The following is an 18,824-nucleotide window of genomic DNA, read 5'->3' as shown; positions in this document are numbered from 1 at the left end:
AGACATGTTCTGATTCGGCTGCAGCTGAAGAAACCTTGAAAGCAGAAGAGAATTCTTGATGAAAATTGAGGTGAATTGCATCCCGGGACTGATGCTAATCCACAGGGGAGTATAGGGAAGGGGATGAAATGAAAGACATGGTGGCGGTAAAAGTGACATTTTAGAAGTCAGTGATTTCACAGGCTTTCCTTGTCTGAGAAAGAAAAACGTGAATAAAGATGAAAAGGAGTCCTCTTAAACATCAGCGATGAGGATATCGAGTAAGAGCAGAGAAAGTCTGGGTGTCATCTCACTGGGTTGAAGAGTAAGAAGAACTAAGAACCTTAACCTCCAACTGCTCCGTAAATGTATGCAACTGGGACTGTATATTCATCATCATTCAGCTATGTTTTTTTTTTTGTCTCTGTGTTAAACAAATAATTTGAACACAAATTTTAGGCCTACTGGCTTATTCCTGGTAGCTTTTAACCACATCTTTGTTCTTCATTAGCGATGGAAGTTACTGTTGTCCTCATTTTGTATGTTTTTTTTTTAAAAAAGAAAAACTTTGTATGTTGACTGAAAATTGAAGTTATATGGAAAGAGCAATGAGAAGGTTCGACCATATTTCAAAATAAGACAGTTGAGTAAAACCACCGCTGAAGTCCTGATGCAACAAATAATAATAATGAACAAAAAACTAAAAGGTGAATGTTAAATAAAAATGAAAGCGATGATTTACTGACAGAGTAACAACTAAAAGAAGAATAGATAGAAAGGGTTTTTTGCAGAATCTCTTCAAGACTTCTATATAGCTAAAAGTAAAATAAATGACCCACGAATTACTGATTAGAGTACTTAACTTCTTTACCGGTGTCTTATTTTGAAACCGGAAACCACGAAAAGACGTTTCTATAGAAACGAATACAACTCTGCATAGATTAGCTGTTTAGCAGTCGTCTGCTTTCTTTACTCTTCACCGTTTTGTTGTAGTTAACTCCGTATTGTTGGCGTGTAATGGACGGCACAGATACATACATCATACGACCTAATCATCAGCACAAGTGAGTCAGTCAAAGTAGTGAAATGTCATTTCTAGCAGGTGAAGTTAGCCTTTAGCCAGCGAGCTCAACGACCCAAGCTAACCCACTGACGACATGTTTTTATTGATATGACACTGTTTAAGCGTCTTCCACTCTATCTAAACTTGTGACGTTAGTTCCGTTTTCTCAAAAGATACATTTTTAAAATAACAGTATTTGGCATTAATACTGTTGTTAGCCAATTTGGTAGCTCCTGGACGCATGTCACTTAGCTCGCATTAAACTAACGTTGGCTATAAGGACAACTCGAAGAAAGGTGAAAGAGTAGTGATAAATTTGTCCAGTCACCAGGCCGGTGCTGAATCATATGTTCACATATAGTTTGGCCCATAAATAAAATATGCAACAATCATCTGTTAAGAGACTTATGTAACTCTGTGACCCATACTGAAGGATGAATTGTGGACATCTGTGGAAGGTGATATAAGTTAATTTTTCCTGCCATGTTCATCACTTAAATATTTCAGGTTCAAGCCAGCCATTGTGAAGGAGTGTATTCGTGAAATTGTGAGGGAGCGACTGTCTGGGATGCGGTACGACCCAGAGGAAGTACCAGAGCTGTCCAGTTCACTTGCAGACTGCATTAAGGACAAGCTGAAGAGTGAGTGATTCTTTGTGCTTCATTTGTGTCCGAACTCAAAAAGAAAGAAAGAAATTAGGGTTGGGGGAGAAATGGGTTCAAAATAATCATGAAAATATAAATGAAAATGGTCACCCAAACAGAAAACAGAAGCGGAATCAGTCTGATTTAATATTATATATATATATAGATTTTATTATATGAACTGCCTGATGTTGACTAAATACAATCCCCAACAAAATAAAAAGTAAACAAAACTAGACTGTGAAAAAGTGACTTGATTGAAGTGTCCTTCTGGGTTATGATGGGTTACTTTGGAAAAGGTTTTATACTGTCATTACCCTCCTGCCACGCTGCAGACAAAATATGTTCTGCAACTTATGAAACAAACTGCTGCTTTTGATTGTTGTGTCTGACTGCACAGAACCAGACTGAAGCCCTTGGAGAAGGAAACAGATACAATGTGACCTGAATAAAAAAATGTAGCCAGAAGAATTAAGCTAACTAAAAAATGGGCTTTTCCCATTGAAAATTATGTGAAAAGTAAACAAGTAATACTCTTAACATGTTTTACTAGGGGCGGCACAGTGGTGGCCCTTCTTTGCAGAGTTTGCATGTTCTCCCTGTGCTTGCAAGGGTTTTCTACGGGTACTCCGGCTTCCTCCCCCAGTCCCCAAAACATGCTCATTAGGTTAATTGGCTGCTCTACATTTCCTGTAGGTGTGAGTGTGTGCGTGTGTGTGGTTGTCTGTCTTTGTGTGTTGATGTAGCCCGCCTCTCGCCCGTAGTCAGCTGGGACAGATGCACCTGATGGATCAGCGGTATAGAAAATGGATGGATGTTTTCTGCACAGTAGAATTTACCAGTAAAGCACCTATCCGCATTGTCCCCGCACAGTGTTCTCCTGTTACAGCTTATTCTTCCTCAGCAGATGCAGGGTTTGACAGATACAAGCTTGTCGTTCAGGTGTTCATTGGAGAACAACGAGGACAAGGAGTCAAGTGAGTGATCATTTGGTATTGGTGAACGCAATAGCTGTTACAGTTTAAAGAACCACTATATTGTCTGGGAAAGCATGTGTAAAATTTGTTGTGCTGTTGAAGACTATTGATGTATTGTATTGATGTATCAATATATTTAAAAGTAATGAGAAGATATTTTAGAATTCCAGAAAAAAATTCCATTAATTAACTGACATCGAGCTTACAGCATTATTTAACTGATATTTTCTGATTTGAAGACTTCTTTCCTGCTGTGTTATCACAGTTTCAAAATACCATTATCAAAGCAATATGTCAGTAGCAGGGGCTAGTAGTCTAGCTAGTCGTCACATTTACATCACCAATGTCAGTAAATACCCAGATAAATTAAAAATGTGTGCTGTCTGCTCTTCTGTCTGAGCAGGATGTCCTCAAGGTGTTTTTGGGATGCTGACACAGACAACTATGCTGAGGACGTTTTCATGAATGTAGGTGCATTTTTTTTCTACTTCCTCAGACACGGGGGGTGGTGGGGTCAGACTCCTGTTTTGTACAGTTCCAGTACAATTTACAATGAATTATGTTTTACTTCTGTAGGACAGCTTGTTCTGTGTGGTGGCAGTTTTCGGAAGCTATTACTACTGAAGACAAGAGGATTGATGGCAGATGAAAAGATGTGAGGTGAACATCCACATCAGACTGCTCACTGTCAGCATTTCGGGTTTATGCGTGGATCTAACACAGCTGTGTATGTAATTGCTGTACCTTGAGATCAACACAGATGATGCCCAGTCATCCAGTTGACATGAACTGGTGGGCATATGTGCTGATACTGTAGTCATTTTGAAGGAATGACCAGAAGGATTTCACCAGCATTTATTTAATAATTCTGAGGCCTGTTTTATGGATAATAAAATAATGTTACTTTCACATATAGCTTGTCTTAGCTCTAGACAATTTCATGTCGCCAAACAAGATGTCAGGGTGTGTGTGTTCGAATCTTCAGTAAATTCATGAGGACAGCAGTCATTGTCACCGGTTCTGTAGAGCACTTTCAGCTGCAAACGTGCAGTAAAAGCATCTGAATGTAAAGCATTACATACTTGCACAACACTTCAGGTGCTTGACTTGCACAACATGTACAGTAGAGGTCAGTATTTGTTTCTGATTGCCAAGATATCGACAGGAACAATTAAAATACACATTTTTTTTCCTTTACCTGTAATGCTATTTATCTATCTAGAAAGTTTTGGTGTTTGATGCTGAGTTTGGGGACGTCTGCAGAAATGTTTTCCTTCTTTTGAATATAATGGGACTAGGTGAAAAGATGAATAAACACTGCTGCCTTTAAGTTTTACTATTACTGAAGTCCTTCTAAGTTTTAAATGAGTCTGAGTTTGATGCCATGACTATGTATGTTATCTATTGATGTGAGCCAGTGATTTGGTTGTATTTCACAGGGCCTCCCTTTCACTCATCCAGGGCCCCTCTTGGTTGAAGACTAGCTGAAGAGTCAATTAAATTGTGGTTGTCAAAGGTGTGTTGCTACACTGTACTGTACCTTCTCACTCTGGTGGTGGTCATGATTGAGGAAGCAGATTGCTCCCAAAAATCTATCATGGGACCTTCCTTTTGTTCCTCTACTTTGCTGCTCAACCAGACCCTTTGACACTCTCCAATCAGTCTGTCTGTCTCTTTGTGTCTTTCTCTCCAGCAGCCAGTCATCTGTCTCGATTTCAGCCAGACATTGATTTGGAAACTGAGTTAGTCACTGTTAGCTGATTAGATGAAGCAACTGCTTGCCTTCACTGTTACAATTCTCTGTTCCCTCATGGTCATGTCCTTGGGCAGGACAGGCACACAGTCAAATCTGTCACTGTGAGCGTAATAAATCCAGATGATACCCAGAGTAGACAAAGAAAGGCACAACATAACCCTGATTAGCAAAACACAAGTTTCAACCCAAATATAGTGCAAATTTAAAAGATTTCTCATAAAATGGGGAGCCTCAAAATAAACAGCTGGTTGCACAAATCTCCACTTGGGTGCTATTGAACCACTGCAGAAGAAGAGGGTGCAACAAGCTGAACTAGAAAACGTGCTGTTTTGCATTTCTCTCTTTTTTTTTATTTTTATTTTTTAAATTTTATTTACTTTATTAATCCCAAGCTGGGAAATTACTTCTCTGCATTTAACCCATCACTGACTGAAACACACACACATGCATCATGCAGTGAAACACACAGGAGCAGTGGGCTGCAACTATCAAGCGTCTGAGGAACAAACTGGGGGTTAAGTGCCTTGCTCAAGGGCAGGCAGTTAATGGAGGGGGGGAGTAATTTTCCCATTAATCACTCCACCACACCCAAATTTTTCCTGCCTGTCCGGTGGGGGAATCGAACCGGCAACCTTCCAATCCAAGCCACTTCTCCAACCTCTAGTCACGACTGCCCCCTCAAGTATAAATTTGAGGAATATTTAAGTGTCCTTATCAGTCCACACAGGTCCAGTGTTTAGGTCAGATGCTTCATGTGGCTTTTGTTTTTATCGATACATCATTTCCCCCGTGATCAAGCATAAAAGCTTCTGTGCCTTATTATGACCTTCTATTACATATTACGCCTTGAAGCAGCAGCATGACCTGTTGTGTGGTGAACCAGTACAAATCAAATAGAATAGGCTGTACAGATGTGGCAGGAGACGTGCCTGAAACTCTTTGTTAAAGATTACTAGAACTGCAGTGTCTGTAGCCAAGCCAACCTGAAATAAGAGGCTTGGTTTAAAGCAAACAGTGACCACAGGAAGTAGCCATATGTTAGGACCATAAGAGTTATTTTGTGGCATGTTTACCTCATTAAAAAGTGTCTCAGTCCGTTGCATTCTGAGGTAGATTTTCCTGAATATGCTCCCTCAAGATTTAGGACAAAGGCTGACTAAAAAGCTCAATATTATTTTCACACAGTGCACTTTTCCTTTCACTTCAGTATTTGCAGTTATTGTCGGTTATCAGCCTAACAGAGAGAGTCGGAAAGGTGAAACGTTTGCCAACTTTCCTATAACTTGTTTGTGAAATTGAGGCGTCTGTCTTGAGCAGGCAGGGGGTCATTTTCATACGTTATGGTGGTTTTGTAATTGCTCTTGGGTCTCAGTCATTAATTTCAGCTTAGCAGCCCCAAGGTGGAATACTACATCTTTTTTTAGACTTTAAATAAAGACTAATGAGACAGAAGTGAGCCACTGAAGTGATCAAGCTTAGCTGAATCAATTAGTCAAATGGCTCATACTCTGATTACATATACATTCTAAAGAGGCTTTTGCTCCTCTATTTCTGGCTGCAATACATGGCTGAGATTTGAATGAACCTCTGGAAGCTCAAATGCATCACAAGTATGCTCTGGTCATGGTAATAATCAGTGATGTTTTGCACATATTCTAAATCTTATCAACTGCTGCAAAATCACATTCAAAACATCCACTTAATTATTCTCAATTAATATGTAGCACAATAGATTAAAATTTCATTCAATTTTTTTTTTTTTTTTTTTGAAGAGCTGCTATCCATCAAAAATGTTTTTGTGCTAAACTTATTTTTTCGCGTTCATCCTCACTCACTTCAGTGTCTTTGATTTCACCACAATCTTTGAACGTCTGAGTAATTTTGAAGGCTGACTATTTTGAAAAATAGTTCCTCTTGAGGTGCAAATAAGATGATAACGAGACAGAAATCAGACCAATTTTTCCATAAACAGATTTTCAGTCTCACCCTACTCAGAGCTGTTTTTAATATTCCATCTCAAACTGTTCTGTGGGTCACGTGGCTGTAAACAGAGCATTTGGAGAAGGCAATGCATGCATCATTTAGTATTTATTTTCCTTTTACGGCTGTGTGAACATAAATCAAAGTATTAATACATGAGTAAGAGTGACAGACGAGATGTACTGCAGGTCTTGGGGCTCACTAGGCATCTCAGGAATGTCAGATAAAATAGCAAATGATTTTAATACATTCAGAAAGCTGTGCACTTTGTTCATTAACACTACACTGCACTTAAGTATATTGTAACCTCAAGTTCCTCTCTTTTAGCGGTCTATAATAAAAACATTGCCGAATTCTTTCTGAATGTGTTGCACTGTGTCACACATCAGCTCTTTGCAATTTAAGCAGCAGTTTTCATGTTGTTTATCCATGTGAATGCACGATGAAAGATGCTGTTGGGGCTTTGACACTCAGAGAGCAGTGATGTCTTTTTCTCTTTCCTCCCTACTGCTTATTGGAAGCAGTGCCATTGTGTTTTAGACTATATATGTATAAATGAATACTGTTGTACTGATGTGATTTGTTTAAATGGCTTGAATAGATTGGTAGATATTGTTTTATTGGCTGAATTTAAAGTTACTGCTTTCACAAAACTTCTTTGTCTCAAGGTCCAGACAGGCTCCACTAAACACACCATTATGTGGCATAATTGACCCACCAAATGAGCATTTGCAGAATGTAAACTAAAACTCTCCACCTCCCACTAGAAATAGCCCCTCATTTATATATACAATAAATGTATTTATGTTTGCCCTGTTTTGACTCTTATGCAGCTGTAGTCACCGCTCTGTGGTCCCCATCAGTAATTCACCCTACATGTTACACATCAAGATTAATACTCTATGAACCCTGAATAAGCTGAATCTGCAAAGTAGCTTTTAACTAAAGCTGTATAAATGTAGTGCAGTAAAAAGTACAACATTTTGGAGGCGAATGTGGAGTGGAAGTAGCAGAAAATTAAAAGTTCAAGTAAAATTAGCTCAAATAAAATGTGACTTGGACTCTGTCACAGCTTATTTTAAATTTTTTATACCATAACTTAAATTTTTACTGCAAAGTATATCATATATAATACACATATGTTGTATTGGCTCTGAAAGTTTTCTTTGTGATCTCCATAGCCAAATACTGTTAAAAAGTTTAAATTGGCTGAAATGTTTCATGTTGTTGTCCGTTTTGACACGTCACACTGTGGTGACTCTGAAGCTCATGAAATCCGCAGCTAAAAACAGGCCACGTGAAACAAACTTAATTACTTGGGTACAAATTTGCCTCCTATTTTGGTAATGTTTGTTTAATATGAAGGTTGCCAAACTGTTTTAGAGTATAATTTAGCTTTAAAAGAAGATGAAACTATGTATTTTTGGCCTATTGTTAGTCTTTTATGAGATTTGTTGACAATAAAAAAAATATATAGAAAAAAAATCTCCTTCTCCATAAAGAATGAATGAATGCAAAGAATAAATGGACAAAAACAAATCAACATAAGCTCTTTATGATAAAAAAAAGAAAATACATGTTTAACCATCGATAGACAGACATGTTGTTCAGATCAGAATCAGAATATCTTTATTTATAAATTTTTTAAATCCCTTCTTTCTGACTCAATAGCTTTTTTTCTAAAATCGTTAAAGTAGGCAGACAGGTCAGCCTTTGTCACAATTTATGCCATCTTGTGTTACTTAAATCTGCAGTCCGCAGATGTCCATTGCATATTCCCCTGAGCATGTGTTATGATTAGACAGGTCCATCGATTTTTCTGAGTAAACGCTTATTTTCTGAACCCTAATTGCTTTTCCATCTTAAGGCCAACAGATGTGCTTAAATGCCCGCCCTTCAGAAACGTAATCCAGACAAAGAAGACAACTCTAATTTCTTCAGCAATCTCAACGTGTGAGTAAAAAAAAAGTGAACCTGAGCGTCATTCAGAATATTCACCTCAGCCCAGCATCATTAAATTAATTTAAAATTTAATTTTAAAAAATGAAGAGACACCGTTGCTTTCACGCTTTGATTTAATCTAATTTAGTTTTTTTTAAATTTTCACTTTCATCAATTTGAAACTGTGCACCTCTGTGCTGGTGTCCCATTACTCTCACAGAACCCTTCACAGCTAAATGACTCCCACTGAGATACGAGTTACCAGAGATGGTTATTCCTTATCTCAACATGTACAGGGTCTTTCTTTCGGGTGTATGGCAGTGCGGTAATTGTTCACTTATCACTAGAATAATCTGCTCAAATCATCTGCATATTATAGGTGTGTTGTTGGAGTGTTTTGTAATTTAGATTTGATTTTACGGCTGTTTGTAGCATAGGTTTGTAAGAGTAATTTTGTAATACATGTAATGCAGTATTATTCATTCCCTCCTCAAGGTTATTGTGTCTTATGTGCCATATTTTTCTTCCAAATACTGTAGTTAATAAGATTAATAGGCAGGTTTTAATTCATGAACGTGGGAACTTTGAGTCAGCTAAACACTTTTCATATTATTGGGCTATGCTTCACGGCTGCCACTGCTTTTGTGTATTTGCATATTGTAAAGGTTATTCATCAAAAGAGGCAGAAGAAAAATGTCACCAGCTTTATTAATGTATTAAAGTGTAAACCAGATGAAGATTTAATATTTTTTTCTTCATAACTTGTCCTTTTATCAGTAGCAATATCCCTAAGAGGACTCTGACTACTGAATTATGCATCTGGCCGCTTGATCTTTGTAAAACATTTGCAATTGTGAAGCTTTTGGTGAGCTGTTGTTACATTGGATCATCAATATAATTCAGGCAGCTAATGTGGCCAGTGTTTGCTTCCAACACCTATCATTCCAGCTCTGCATCAGTGTGTTTCTCAGAGTCTGAAGTTCTCAACATTCATTCATGTTTTGAACAAACTAAACTAAGTGTTTAAAACACAGTGGGTTCACGCTTGTTTTGACATGGATCGATATATTAGGAGCCGATGAGAACTACAGGGAGGTAGTGATGAGTAATGTATGTGGAAAAAAAGAGAGAAAATAAACTGCACTTGTTTTTTGTATCTTTCTGTATTATTAATACATTAATAGCACACAAAGTTACTCTCAAGTCTACTTCATACCTAACCTGATAGAGAGGCAAAACCCAGGGCCAATAAGTCCTATATGGTTTACTGCGGGTCATAAAAGCTTATTATTGTGGATGCACCATAGTAACACAACAAACAGTCTCACTTATCTTTTACAATAAGAGGACCCACTTTAGAGAGTTTTTAGGGAGTGAATGAAACTGAAACTGTAAAAGCAGAGAAACTAAAAGGAGGATTTGAAAAGAGGGCGAGATGTCCACCTATTCCAGTGCAGCTGAGACTTGTGGCTTCTTTTCAATAATGACATTTCCTGTCAAAAGTGCAGCTTAAATAAATGTAGCTTAAATGTAGTTTAATTGGCACAACAGTATCTGTGGTTCTCTCTCTCTCTTTCTCTTTTTCATAGCTCAAAACGGTGCACTGATGATCAAACTCCTCCTCAGTAGGTATATTTATAAATCAGCTCCAATTAAAGGACTCCAAGGTTTGCATCATTTTCAGACTGGCTATTAAGAACTGAGGGTTAGTATAATTAGGGATGCTTAACAGGTGAAAAATAATAAGTGGCTGTAGAGTGGATGTTCTCTTTTTAGTTCTCACAAAGCACTCCTTATTCCCAGCAATAGAAACAGGGTAACGTTCAAGGCTATGCCTTAAAGTAGATTGCACCAATGCAACACTATATGGATATCATTCTTTAATGACATACCAGAAAATAATTGTTTTACATCCTGTTATTCACTTTCTTATATAGCACGATGATGGGAAGGTTTGTCCTGGTGCTGAATAGGGTAATGTTGTTGTGCAGTCATTCATAGCCAAAGTAAATGTGATTACATCGGTTCACTTTGTCTCAGATAATGGAAAATGTGGTGAAAAGAACTGCAGTGGAAATTGCTGCATGTTGATGTTTGATGCTTTGTTTTACTCAGATGAATAATACTGAGCATTTCTTCCATTTGTTCTATGTTGTCCTCACTCTCAATCTCAATCGGCTTTGGAAATGGCACAAGCAGCTCAAACTGAGCTATTAACAGTTTTGTGCTCTTCATGTTGTATGGGAATCGTAATAAAATAAACTCCCAGCCCTAAATGCACAAGTATTAAGTGTGGAAGGAACTCATTCCTTATATATGTCAGTATCTTTTATGCATGGGGAGTTCTGTTTGCTTCTCTGCTCTGCTTTGTTAGTCCGTATGAGTCCGTCTCAGTGAAACTGTGAAAACTCCCTGTGTTCATCATGACCATGACCTTCATTGCAGCATTGTAAGAGTGAAGTAGAAGAGTGTTTTCATCACTGGAAAGACTTCCTGTATGTGCTTATGTCCTGTAGTCTTGGACACTAGGCAATCCTTGCGGGTACTTTTGCTGCTTTATTGCAGTGCAATAAATTAGATCAAATTAAGAACAACAAATATAAATTTTAATTTTCATAATGCCATTCGCATATAGATGAAATTCTTGTCAATAATGAGTCATCATGTGAAACAATGAATTTTGATTTGTCATTTGTATTATCTGCACTGTAACAAATTTCTGTAATTTCTACAGTAAAAAATTACAGTAGCTTCTTGTTCTAATATTTTACTAGGTGTAACTGTATCTTGCAATGCATTATGGGTGATAAATAATTACAGTAACTTAAAGTTAATTTAATTTTTTTCTGTAAAATTACAGGATGGTTGTGTTTTCACTGAGTTCTGACTGTAAACGATACATATTACAGTTAAACACTGTTATTAGAAGGCGGTTTGAAAGAGGACATGACATTTAGTTACTGGCGGACGCGGGGTAGTGAACCCGACATCCATCAAGTCAATATTGTAAGTAACACGGTATTAGCCTACAAAATTCAAATGTTAATCAAACGGTAACTTCATACAATATAATTTGACCGTATATCAGACTCGTTTGCACGTTTAATTTAATTAAAGAATATGCGTGTTGCCGACAGACACGAAGCAGGCAAGAGATCGGTGAAGAGGAAGCTGCAAAACCAGCATTTCGGTAAGTATAATAATTCTTTATTTGTGTGAGTGACGGTATTTCACTTTATTTTATTTATCTTAGTCGTGTTTTATACGGAATACGGGTTGTGGGACGCAGACTGCACTGTTTTTGCAAATGTTAGCTAGCGAAATACTGGTTAAGTTAAGCTATCGCTAGCTTCCGGCATTAGCCCCGTCACCTCCAGGACAGAGGGATTGCTAGCACATTATCTAAAACCCTCCAGGTTAGAAAACTGTTGGAGCGAAAGCCGATTGCGCATAGTTGTCACGTTACACGTTATGGTATTATGTTACACGTTAGTATGACATTACAGAGGTACTAAGTCCGGGGGGTTTTCCTCTGTTTTGCATGCTCACCATGGTAATTTATACTGCAGTTACAGTAGCACACACGCTTTACACACTGTGTGAGCTTGAGCTCGGCTAATACTTAACATTGAATCTTCAGAGTTTTTATTGGGTTTAATTAGAACTGGAAGAGGTTTGTTGCTAAGAATCTGATATATCCCTGCCCTTAAGTCCAAAATTGTGTCCATTAAAAAGTAATTTTTTGCTGTCAAACGTCAGTCATCTGTGTGTGAAAGTGAGAGAGAAAAGATAGAAGATAGAGTACAAATTTAATTAAAGATGTCATAACTTCAATTGTGATTAGTAAGAATTAAATTGTTGACGTCTGAAACTGAAGTTATATATAATTAATGTGCCGATATCAACAATTCTTATTGCATGGAAGTCCAATCAAGCAATCAGTCATCTCTTACAGCTCCACCAAGTGAAGCAGTCTGGAGTGGGACCTTGGAGGAATCCATCTGGGCAGAGAGTTACATCTGATATTGGGTAAGATTATGTTATAGAAAAAAGGCACAATTAACATTGGCTAAGCAGTTAAATTGTTTAACCTCATCAGTAACCAGCATGCATGTTTTGCTGTTGAACTGTCCTCTTGCTACAGACGCAGAGGAAAACCCTGGGCGGTGAGCCCTACTGCAGAGAGCACAGTGATCATCACCACACATCTGTGAAGACAATTTTCAGGTAAAAATTTGTCAGTTACGTTTATATTGCTGACCATGTTTTGATTTGTGAGATTTTAAAATTTGACGTAGTTGAGATTCAGCACAACATCTGTGCTAATATAGAAGCTCAGGGAACTCATGTAAGTTAAGTTAAGTACTATTCTTGCTGTACTAAGTGGATAGCGAAATACTAGTCCTTACATTATGACACCAATGAGGGCACAGCCAAATGTGGTTAGTTAAATTTGTGGTTACTTAAAGCTCTGCTTATTGTATTTGTGTTGTTTTTGGACATACTCGTTTTGTTTTCTCTTTTTTGTACTTTGTAGCATAGAGATGTACAAGTGCAAACAGTGTGGCCATGAGAGTGAAACTATAATAGGATTTACTGATTATGTTTTCACTTTATTTTTTCTTTGTCTTACAGGCGTTCTCAACAGCGGCTGACATTGAGAGAACAATGCCACTTCCTGAGTCTCCAAGACTTATCGTCGTAGGTAGTGTATTTTTTTAGTCTGTTGCAAAGCTAGAGACTATATGAATGACTAGTATGAATTAATTTAATCTATGGATATTTTCATGTGGAAGGGCAACAGAAAGAACATGCATCTGAAGAACAATCAGAAGAACAATAATAAAGCATATGTTTATTTATGTTTAGCTGATGTTCTCACGCCAACGAGCTGGATGCTTAGCATTGCGGGACAAGTGGTTGTGGGTCCACACCAGAACATTGTGGCTGGCATGGCAGTGTTTTTCTCGTGCTATTACGTCTTCAATCTGGTGTACCAAGAGGAGGCCTCGAGCACACTGGAGTTCATCCAAAGGTAAGTGCTTCAAAGGGGATGCTAGTGGATTATTATTATTATTTCTGCTTTAGCTTGCATGGACGGACCATCTGCAATTAAAGCAAATTTTTGTTTTGAAGTTTTGCATATTTGGAAAAATGATAAACTAGTCTCCACAACTTGATGGGTTTTGCTGTCTCTTCGAACATTGTATTTCATTAAGTGTCTTTTTCTCTGATTTTGTGACTTCAGATGCTTCATCGAGATCAACCCAACCTCTGGCACAAAGATGACAAAGTGGATCAGTCGAAGAAGTGGGAAGGTGCACAAAAAGAGTAACAACAGTGTCAGCCCTCATGTCTCTGCACTTCTCAAAAGATTAATGGGCTATGAATGGCTTTGAGCCTGTCGCAAAAGTAAGGACAATGGCACATGGTATTTCTTTAACAAAACTGGTTTCAAAATAAGGTTAGTTTTTACATGCTACACATTTGACATTGTTGTTACAAATTTGAGTTGAATATGAGTGACTACGCTGCAATAGTCTTGTGCAGTCTGTCCAATGTTTATGCTTTCCATGCATATGCCTATTGGCTCATAAAAAGGAAAGTTTCATACGTTTCATACACATCTTTTATGCAATCTGGTACACTGTATTGAATATAATTGTATGATGTAATAAACACTGTTTTGAGTCCTAATAAATGTGTTTTTGCAGTACTTTATTTAGCAGCTCAAGATAATCTAACATAGTGTTGATATATTTTGGAGTATCAGCAGCCACAGCCTGCCCAGTTTGCTAAATGTGACAAACAAAAATTAACTGTAAACCCATTCTACAGTAAGATACTGAATTAAGAACAAGTAACAGCTATTTATTGGTAACTTTTTCGCCTGGTATTTACTTTAAATTCTACAGGTAATTTGTTACAGTGTGAAGTCCCTTTTTTACTATTTTTTTGTGCAAAAAAATGTGCAAGTTGAATGAAACTGAAAGGGCTTTTTTTTTTTTTTTTTAGAAAAGCGACGTTAGCCATTACTATGAAAACGATTCTCCCAACAAAAGGCAACAGCCTTGAATTGGTTTGCTTGGCCAGAAAGTCCAGAAAACATTCATTGTGTAAATTGCCAATTCACTCAGAGCACAATGTGAGAAGGAAGCATCATCTCAGAAAGCAATTGGACTCTTTTGTTGATGTTCAAATGTTGTTATAGATGGACCTATGGAGGACACAGGGGACAGTGCATGTTTGCCCTCGCCTTTGACTTCATTGAGACATGATTCAGTTTCTGTAGCAACATCATCTACTGACTGTCAGTGTCAGAATACCAGAGCCACAAGGTGTAAACTGCAGAGCTCTCCCGTGTGTGCAGTGCAGCTGATGATGTGATGAAGAAGACAATCCTTTTGAACTGATGATCATGTATTAGACGATCTTGCATTCCTGCATTCATTTAGTTGTTGGGCGATTTTTTTATTTAATTGTTTTTTTTCCTTTTTCCTGCACATCACTGACATCACATCACTCTAGTTTTGAGCTCTTTTGCTGATATTTCTATGCAGTACAACCCACTGAAAATGCATGTAGGTCATTCATGACTGATGCCGCTCTTTTATTATGTATGTGTTCTTCAATTATGCGTTGACTTAACAGTCAATATACCTTGCCATTTCTAGACATTAATGAGTGAATTTTATGCTTCAGAGACTCAAGCTTGTCTGGCAAAAATTCTCTCAGATATCATAAAGAATAAAAGCCATAGTGGCAAAAAAAAATGCTTTATCAGTGCATATATGGAACAAACACAACAAATGGATATATAGAACCTGCTCATTGGGGATATTGCCGGCCTTTTTTTTATTTGAGAGCTCAAACAAGATCAACAGCTTTATTTCAGCAATCTGAGGTTAATATTTCTCCTATGTGATAACATAATTTTACCACAGAGCTTTTGTCTTGCACTCTTCCAGATGGCTCCATGTCAAGGCTGTGTCTGCATTCACAGTCTGCTGCTGGACTCCATTTGGGGATGTGTCTGTGCATTGATGAGGCCTTATTTTCATAATCTTCAATCTTCAGTCTTCTTTGGGAAGAGCCGGCTACGTGATGATCACTGGCTGTTATTTACAAGATGAGTATTTCAGTGGTATATTGCTCAAACATTTTTAGTGACACCTAATCCATCTTGGCAGCTGGTCCAAGGGTTTCACACATCTGGCACTTCTCAAATCATTTATGTCTTTGGGTTTCATTTCACACGGTTAAGGGGCATTTGACAGAAAATATCGCTTTGTGATGTACGATGTGTATATACAGTTTGTATCTCTAATGTTTTTAAACTTCTTATTGTTTACATCTTTTTTAAAGACCTTTACTTGTTGTACAATAATTGATTGGTTTGAGTCTTGCTCCAGCAATGATTTATCATTTTCACATTTTTGCATATGGTTAGCAATTAGACCAAAACAAACAAACAAACAATCAAAAGTGACTGATATTTCATTGTTTCATAGTGATAGTCCAGCATATGACCTCCTGCAAAATATCAAATTAAGTGTTTTTTTTCGTTTTGGTTTTTGTATGGATTTAACAAACTAGATATATTGTGTTACTTTGTGAGCTTCTGGCCTGATCCGACACAAATGCGAGTGTCAGTATTTGCAGTGTCAGTCTTCTTGTCTTCATTCTTCAATATGATAATTAGAAATGGGCCATTTGTTTGTTTTTTATTTCGCTATAAGGTTTTTTTATAAGCTATAAGGAGAGATAAATTTAAAGCATGTAAGAATATATTGACATTACCACATAGAAAGACTTCAGTGATCAAATGATAAGCACAGGGCCATTAATATAGATACATGGAATCTCCCTGGAGTCTAGAAAGCTGCTGGTGGTGGAGTAAAGCCAGTAGATGGAAGACATAACCTTTTAGTTGAATCACCTGGATTATCTTGAGGGACAGGATGGTGATGGGGTGGGTTGTACAACTGTGGGTTTGGACATCAGAATGAAAGAAACGCAGTGATATTTAAAGATCAGCATTTGTTCTTTAAAGACTGCTGAGCTCAGATAATCTCATTGAGGCCATTGTTCAAGGTGAATAAAAGAATAGATTAGCTTTGATCTTCAGTACACACATCAGTACTACTTCATGTTGATGTCACAATCACTGTGATTTCACATTCAAGGTACAAAATTTTGCCTGAGATGAAGCTAAACCTCTCAGTTAGCCAGAAGGTGCAGTTTGAGGCCTCGATAAGCTTTTGAGGCAATCAGATCAAGCACTCACATTATTCATCTGGCCGGGAGCAGGACAACCACACTCTGTGCCTCCAAGATGGATATTTGTGTCATGCAAATGCCCTTCGTGTACTATCATTTCTTTTAGAGTGGCATGTGCAATAATACCCTGAATTAAATATTTACAAGAAGAGGAGACATGCACCACAAGACGTGGACATTTAAGTGTAGCTTAAGGCAGTGACATGTGATTGCTACAACGGGCTGCAGTGCATGCCAGTTACAAGTTTTGAAGTGCACACACACATATATATTCACCAATAGCCTACCTTCCATTCATCAAGCCTTTTTGCTAGCTTATTATGATGATTTATAGGGTGGGTACCCACATGGTAGTGATCATAATTTACCCAACTTGTAGCCTAGTAAGCTGACCATTATGTAATACGTGTAACTTGTCTTGAAATTTGTCACATGTTTATATTAATCAGATGAAGGATGCTACCTCAAGTTTGTTAGCATCATTGCTCATTCTGCAGCCACTGCTTGTTGGGGATGTTAATGAGAAGTTTAAACTTAGACTAATCAACTAGTCTAAAGCTAAAAAAAAAAAAACACTCAGGAAACAGTCAAAATTGAGCACAATTCAATTCAATTTATTTATATAGTGCCAAATCTTTCCAATTAGAGCAGGTCTAGACCAATCTCATTAATTTGACAGTTTAATCTGCAACTTTAAATGACATCCAAAAAATATAGATAGGAGTTTACTCAACCAATCAGCTCAGTTTGTCTCCATTTTGGGGAAAGACCAGACGTAACTTAAGTGTGACTACAGTTTATGAACACATTGTCTGAGAATCCCAGATCTACCACAGTAATGAAAACGTGGCTGCAAAACAAGTTGAGGCAAACATGGTTGCACTATATTGTAATGTACTTTCCTAAATCAATTGAGCAATTAGATTGACATGCCTCTCCCATTCTGAATATTATAGTCAAGTTCATTCTCTTGACAATCCCCTGTGCACTGGTATTGATATAGGATGGCATGAGATTGGAGCGTTCTCTATTTTCAGAAAAGGTTTGCTATGTAGCCGCTGCCAGTCTTTAACAGGACCTTAAAAGAGGTGGTGTTTTACCATTGTTTACACCACGCAGAGAAAAGAATTCACCATCTGTGAATCTGTGCCTTCCTCAGTGCAGCAGCCTGCCACCAGTCTCTGCCCCACTCCCATTTTCTTCACTACTGCTCTCGTAAACAGCAGTACACGAAAACATAATGGGTTTAGGTCATTACAGGTGGCACTGTACAGACTGTACTTTAAGCCTTAGGCAGAACTGAGAGGCACTCTCTGATGGACGCATCTGAAGTGCTCTGGAAGATTGTATCACAATTTGATGTCAATTGTAACTTACTGTAGAATTCTTAGTTGTCCCACTATTCAGCAGAGACAAGAAAATATTATAAAACGTTCCATGGATTTTCTTCAGCCTATGGAAAAATTAAATGTTTACGCTGCAGTAGATGAAAAAAACTGACAGATAAAAATGTGAAAATCTGTATTTGGTTTTTGAAGCATGTCTGGTTTCACTTTCAGCCAAGAATACTACTCTAAGTTTTACCTTGAATAAAATCAATCAGTTGCTATGACAGAAAACAAAATGAAGACTGAGATTAAAAACCTGATATCATCACACACAATTTACTTTTCATGCAGCATTGCACTTCCATCGCAGTGGAATAGGAGTAAATCCCGTATGGACACAGGGGGTGAACCCCTCTCCCTTTTCAAATATTGTCATAGAGGTAGCCATGAAAATTGCTGTTATTCCCAAGCACCTTAGTGGCCAATTGTACATACTGGTTTCGACTGTCTAACAGAGCACAAGTGAAGAAGGTACATCTATTACATTCCACCTGAAGTGCAGATGAAGAATCAACAGCAGCTAAACTATTCAAAGCTGCCACCAGCACTGCCGATGTTTTCAACTCTGAAAGATTTAATAGCTTCCTGTTGTGATTCTGCCTTCAACGCGGGGTCCTCGGTTAATAATTGTTCACACGTGTGATAAGTGAGAAGCTGCAGCGGGGGACTTATGACCCGTCTGTACAAATGGCTTTGAATAGCAGTGGTATTTATGTAGCATCTGCGTCACTGAGTCATTTTGTCAGTGCTTAAATGTAGTTTCTGTAGACCTGAATATAATTTGCACAGTCTGTGGATTTCACAAACGAGAAAGAA

General features: G+C 37.8%; 1 protein-coding gene across 7 annotated transcripts; it reads left to right on the top strand.

The window, feature by feature from the left end:
- Positions 1 to 862: 862 nt before the first annotated feature.
- On the top strand, positions 863 to 17,220 carry dynlt2b (dynein light chain Tctex-type 2B). Of its 7 annotated transcripts, none has more exons than XR_006843616.1 (7): positions 863 to 1,043; positions 1,550 to 1,683; positions 2,591 to 2,663; positions 3,067 to 3,130; positions 3,240 to 3,318; positions 4,103 to 4,179; positions 15,309 to 17,220. XR_006843616.1 is itself a non-coding variant. In XM_046391924.1 (6 exons), exons 1-5 carry the CDS (start codon positions 997 to 999, stop codon positions 3,285 to 3,287), a joined length of 366 nt encoding a protein of 121 aa, XP_046247880.1. In that variant the 5' UTR covers positions 863 to 996; the 3' UTR covers positions 3,288 to 3,323; positions 15,309 to 17,220. The 7 variants fall into 7 exon arrangements, 5 of the variants coding, with proteins under 5 accessions (XP_046247880.1, XP_046247879.1, XP_046247878.1 ...); XR_006843615.1 differs by having other exon boundaries at positions 3,240 to 3,323; XM_046391924.1 differs by lacking the exon at positions 4,103 to 4,179 and having other exon boundaries at positions 3,240 to 3,323.
- The last annotated feature ends 1,604 nt before the right edge of the window (positions 17,221 to 18,824 follow it).

This window comes from Scatophagus argus, chromosome 6, assembly GCF_020382885.2.
Source record: "Scatophagus argus isolate fScaArg1 chromosome 6, fScaArg1.pri, whole genome shotgun sequence".
Lineage (NCBI taxonomy): Eukaryota > Metazoa > Chordata > Actinopteri > Scatophagidae > Scatophagus > Scatophagus argus.
Note: the sequence above shows the minus strand (reverse complement) of the source record. Positions and strands in the feature narration are given on the sequence as shown.